The sequence below is a fragment of the Amaranthus tricolor genome, chromosome 7, assembly GCF_026212465.1.
Source record: "Amaranthus tricolor cultivar Red isolate AtriRed21 chromosome 7, ASM2621246v1, whole genome shotgun sequence".
NCBI classification, from domain to species: Eukaryota; Viridiplantae; Streptophyta; class Magnoliopsida; order Caryophyllales; family Amaranthaceae; genus Amaranthus; species Amaranthus tricolor.
Genome location: NC_080053.1, coordinates 11,653,781 through 11,659,304, shown reverse-complemented (window position 1 = coordinate 11,659,304; position 5,524 = coordinate 11,653,781). Strand labels below are relative to the sequence as shown.

General features: G+C 39.5%; 1 protein-coding gene across 1 annotated transcript; it reads left to right on the top strand.

Annotated features, from left to right (window-relative positions):
• Positions 1-216: 216 nt before the first annotated feature.
• Positions 217-2,141, top strand: LOC130818494 (uncharacterized). The gene is made up of 4 exons (XM_057684665.1): positions 217-369; positions 423-1,344; positions 1,471-1,589; positions 1,797-2,141. Exons 1-4 carry the CDS (start codon positions 217-219, stop codon positions 2,139-2,141), a joined length of 1,539 nt encoding a protein of 512 aa, XP_057540648.1.
• The last annotated feature ends 3,383 nt before the right edge of the window (positions 2,142-5,524 follow it).

The following is a 5,524-nucleotide window of genomic DNA, read 5'->3' as shown; positions in this document are numbered from 1 at the left end:
TATATATATATGTATATATATATATATATGTATATATATATATATATATATATATATATATATATATATATATATATATATATATATATATATATATATATTTCGAGGAAAAGATTGTCTAGTAGTGGTACCAACCGTATGCTCAGGAGTTTGGTGAGAGTGTTATTAGATATTGGCGCACCACGAGTGAGATCTGTATTGGAAAAAGCCTCTAAAATGAGTAAGAGGATTAGTCAGAGCAAACCCTCGACCTGCGATGGTAAGGGGGAACCGTCGGAGCTTGAGCTCTGGTTAAGGGAATTTGAAAAACTTTTTAATGTAGTTGAATGTCAGGAGGAACTGAAAGTCAATCAGGCTGCATTTTATTTGGTTGGGGAAGCCGACTACTGGTGGGCAAACAGTAGATCGGGGCTTTGAAGCAGGCTGAAGGGAACTTTGGTTGGGATTTGTTTAAAAAGGCCATGCGAGAGAAATTCTACCCGCTGTACGTGAGAAAAGATAAGTCGAACGAGTTTGGTCGATTGGATATTGGTGGTATGACTATTGATAAATATTACCACAAATTTATGGAGTACATCAAGTATTGTCCTAATAATGTTCCCACTAAGGAGAAAAAGATGCAACGTTTTGAACTAGGTTTATCCTTCGATATTCAAAAACATATTGAAAGTGATCGTTATAACACGCTGGAAAAAATGTACAAGCGTGCGTCTCAAATAGGAAATATTTTGAGGAAGGAGAAGGAAAGAGAGAAGGGTAATATCCCCGAGAAGAGGAAAGAAGGTGTCGGTCAGGCATCAGGGACTCCGTTAGGTTTTTATCAAAAGAAGGCAAGAACATTCGACAATTTTCAAGAAAGCGGGTCTAGTGAAAATACTGGATTTAAGGGAGAAGCAAAGCCTGCTAAGCTATTATTGGATCGAGATGGCAATGAAAGGATGTACTTCTGTAGGAGGTGCAAGAGAAACCATCCTGGGAAGGATTGTGAAGGGAATTTGGTTGAGTATAATTTCTGCCACAAAAGAAGACACAGGGAGTATGAATGCTACACAAAGAAGGAAAGTGGAAATCAACAGCCGGGTGGACAACATTGGCAACTTAATTCAAGCAACTCCGGAGGACAAGTCAATCAGCAGTACGGGAATGGTAATCATGGTAATGCTGGTCAAAGGTCCCAACGATCTTTTAATGGGGGAAAAGGCCGGGTGGATGGAAATCGGGTTGAAGGGTTAGGAATGCAACATGGGGGAAACCAAGTGGGAGGAAAGAACGCACAGCCGACTGGTGGATGGGTATCTGCGGTCAGTGCAAGGGAAGCTGACCAGGCGACAGATGTGGTTATAGGTACGTTCACTATTCATTCTATAGCTGTTAACGTACTATTTTATTCGGGTGCAACATGTTCATTTCTTGCAAAGAGTAAAGTAGAAGAATTGAATTTAGGAACTTTTGAAAAAGTTTCTTATCTAGTGGCTGTCCTATCGGGAAAATTATACAATTGTAATAGGCTGTATAAGGAAGTACCCTTGAGGATAGGAAAAGTTGTCTTTCCTAGCAACTTATATGTGTTAGATATGGAGGGCTTGGAGGTAATTTTTGAGATGGATTGGTTAGAAAATATAAAGCCACTATTGAATTTAGAGAGCAGAGAGTGTTGTTGGAAGGATCACGAGGGGAAAATGTTAGGTATAGAAAATTTCCTAAGGGGCCCAAAACGAATTTGGTGTCGACCTTAGAATTTCAAAGACTCGTGAAGCAAGGACACCTTTTGTACTTGTGTCATATCAACCAAGAAGGGAAGAAGGAGGAGGATCCTAAGGATATTGCTAATAGTGAATGAATTTTTGGATGTCTTTCCTGGCAAAATTCCCGGTATGCCACCTCAACGGGAAATTGATTTCACGATAGACTTAAAGTCCCCATATCGCATGGCTCCGAAGGAGATGGAGGAATTAAAGTCTCAGCTTGAGAAATTGTTGGACAAGGGTTATGTCCGACCTAGTGTTTCACCTTGGGGCGCTCCAGTTCTGTTTGTGAGGAAGAAGAATGGTAGTTTGAGATTATGCATTGACTATAGGGAGTTAAACAAGGTGACCGTTCAAGAACAGGTACCCGTTACCCCGCATAGACAACTTATTTGATCAATTGAGAGGAGCCGGGATCTTTTCAAAAATTGACTTAAGATCGGGTTATTACCAACTAAGAATAGCTGAGAGGGACATACATAAAATGTCCTTTAGGACACGTTGTGGACACTATGAGTTCATCATGATGCCTTTTGGGTTGACAAATGCTTCAGCTGCATTCATGTGTTTGATAAATCAAGTATTTAGTGCGTACTTGGATAAGTTCGTGGTTGTCTTCATTGATGACATACTTGTCTATTCTAAGGACCGAAATGAACATAAGAAACACCTGTGTTTAGTTCTACAGACCCTGCGGGAACACAAATTGTACGCAAAACTGTCAAAGTGTGAATTCTGGTTGGAAAAGGTCTCATTTTTGGGTCATTTTGTTTGTAAAGAGGGTATTTCGGTGGATCCTGCAAAGGTAGAGGCGGTGCGGAGTTGGTCGACGCCAAAGAATGTCACCGAAGTGAAGAGTTTCTTGGGTTTGGCTGGCTATTATCGACGATTTGTCAAAGACTTCTCTCGTACTGCTCGCCCTATGACTTCGCTCATGAAAAAGGAAAAGAAATTCGAATGGACGGAGGAGTGTGAGTAAGCTTTCCTGACCTTGAAGGAAAGATTAACTACAGCCCCTATTCTTACCCAACCTTACCCCAAGTTGGATTATACTGTTTACCGTGATGCGTTGAAGAAAGGCTTGGGATGTGTACTGATGCAAGATCGTAAGGTGTACGCATCATGACAGCTGAAGACACATAAAGTTAACTACCCTACCCATTCCACCATCTGGAGTTGGCTGCCATAGTTTTTGCTCTCAAAATATGGAGACATTATCTGTATGGTGTTAAGTGCAGAATCTACACTGATCATCAGAGTCTGAAGTATCTCTATACTCAAACCGACTTAAACACAGACAGAGTCGGTGGTTAGAGTTGATGTCAGATTACGACCTGGAGTTTATATATCATGAGGGACGAGCGAATTTGGTTGCTGATGCGTTGAGTAGGAAATCTAATCACTTGTTGTTTGCCTTGGGTGGAGTTGATGAATTGCATCGGGATTTTGCTAAATTAAATCTAGAAGTGATTCGCAAGGGTGGGTTGCAAGAATGTCTGGGTGCTTTGGCTATTCAACCTTCGTTCTTCGAAGAAATTTTAAATTCACAAGTTAAGGACTCGAAACTATTGAAGTTAAAGGAATAGGCTCGGAATGACAAAGCGGAGGGATTCTTTGTTTACGACGATGGAGGCTTGAGGTTCAATGGCCATTGGTGTTTGCCGACAGGAGAGGCATCTTTGAAAGAGTGTATCTTGGATGAAGCGCATTGTACGAAGTTTTCGGTGCACCCGGGAGGCGATAAGATGTATCAAGATCTTAAATTGATGTTTTGGTGGTCGGGAATGAAGAAAGACATTGCAAAAATATGTCTCACGCTGTTTGACCTGTTAGAAGGTTAAAAGCGAGCATAAAAGACCAGGCGGATTATTACAACCTTTGGAGATACCATTCATTCCTATGAACTGCTTTTGGGAAATGGAACAATTGGCCCGTGCTTACATTAAGTATGTCGTGCGATTTCATGGTGTGCCCCATACTATTGTGTCTGATAGAGATACCCGTTACCTGTCACATTTTTGGCAGACCTTGCAGCATGCAATGGGTACTACGTTGTTATATAGCACATCATTTCACCTGCAGACGTATGGGAAGACGGAAAGAACAAACCAGGTATTGGAGGATATGCTGCGTGCTATTGCCATGGAGTGGCAAGGGTCGTGGCATGAGCACTTGGATCTGGTCGAATTTTCTTACAACAATAGTTACCAAGCAACTATTCAGATGGCACCATTTGAGGCTTTGTATGAACGTCGCTGTTGTAGTCCGGTTTATTGGGACGATTTCACTGAAGTGGTGACTTTGGGACCCGAATTGTTACTCTAAATGACTGAGAAGGTGAAGTTGATAAGGGATCGTATGAAAGTAGCACAAGACCGCTAGAAGACTTTTGCTGACTTAAAGCGTCGTCCATAAGAGTTTGCAATGAGAGATCGTGTGTTGCTTCGTGTATCGCCCATGCGCGGAGTAGTACGCTTCGGTGCTCCTAGAAAGTTGAGTCCTCGATTCATTGGACCGTATGAAATTTTGGAACGTGTGGGTAAGATGGCATTCGGTTAGCTCTTCCAAATTCTTTGGAGAAGGTACATGATGTAATTCATGTGTCTCAATTAAAGCGATATTATGCCGCAACCTCTCATGTCTTGGATCCGGAACCTTTAGAATTGGATGCATCCTTATCTTATTCTGAGCAACCGGTTCGAATTTTGGATACGAAGGTCCATAGTACACGAGGGAAAGACATATCTATGGTTAAGGTCCTGTGATCAAATCATGAATGCGAGGTAGCTACATGGGAAACCGAAGCCTCTATGCGCTAGAAGTACCCTCACCTTTTTTTTCAGGTTAGTCGCGTTATGGGGACGTACCTTCTTTAAGGGGGGTAGAGGGCGATAGGAATTTCGCGCGAGTAACAATAAACCACTTTGGCTTGTAGTGACTTGTCTTTTAAAAAGTTTCGTGTTGTGTTTTGCGCTGGTGTGTTATGCGCTTGTTGTGTTTTGCGCTGGTGTGTTCTGCGCCTTTCATTTGTCGTGCAAGTTACGAGGGCGTAACTTCTGTTAAGGGGGGTAGTTTATAATACCCCGTTATTTTATCGGGTCTTTAAAAAAAATATTTTTAAACTAAAAATATTTACATAGATAATTATAAGAAATAAAGTAAATTAAAATTTTAAAAAAATGTAATTAGCGGTAACATGTTTTATCGCATACGTTGTTATTGCATAGTGTTTTCTTTTCCGATTTAATAAAAAAATAATGATAATAATTAAATAATTAATTAATAAATTAATTAAAAAAAAAAAATAAAATTAGTGGGAATGGAAGGGGTGGCCGGTTGGAGTGTGTAGGGGAGGAGTCTTTTAATTCCTCTCATAAGTGTAATTAATTTCTTTTAATTACCTTTTAATCCTTATAATCAAACTTTTGATTTCTTTTCTTCATTCTTCCTAACATTTGCAAGTGAGAAAAAAAATCAGAAAAATTCCTCTTCTTTGCTCCTTTCATTCGGCCACATCATGAAAAAAAAGAAAATTTTAAAGTGCAATTTGGGTGTTTGGGTGTTTCAATCCAACCTTTTAATCAAAGAGTAAGTTTGATTGAAACAAAAATTCTATTTATAAAGTCGAATTTTTATTTATAAATTTTATTCATAAAATTGTTTATATTGGAGTTTTTGTGTTGATTAAAAAAAATGTGTTTGTATTCAAGTTTTGTTATATGAAAATTTTTTGGTTCTTTTATAACATAGTTCTTTATGTATATGATGATATTCTATGA

Bases quoted from the DNA above. Each gene is read 5' to 3' on its own strand.
- LOC130818494 (XM_057684665.1), top strand. From the start codon at position 217: ATGAGTAAGAGGATTAGTCAGAGCAAACCCTCGACCTGCGATGGTAAG. The intron at 370-422 runs GTTGGGGAAGCC...GCTTTGAAGCAG, and splicing joins ATCAGGCTGCATTTTATTTG to GCTGAAGGGAACTTTGGTTG. The intron at 1,590-1,796 runs GTAATTTTTGAG...TCAACCAAGAAG, and splicing joins TAGATATGGAGGGCTTGGAG to GGAAGAAGGAGGAGGATCCT.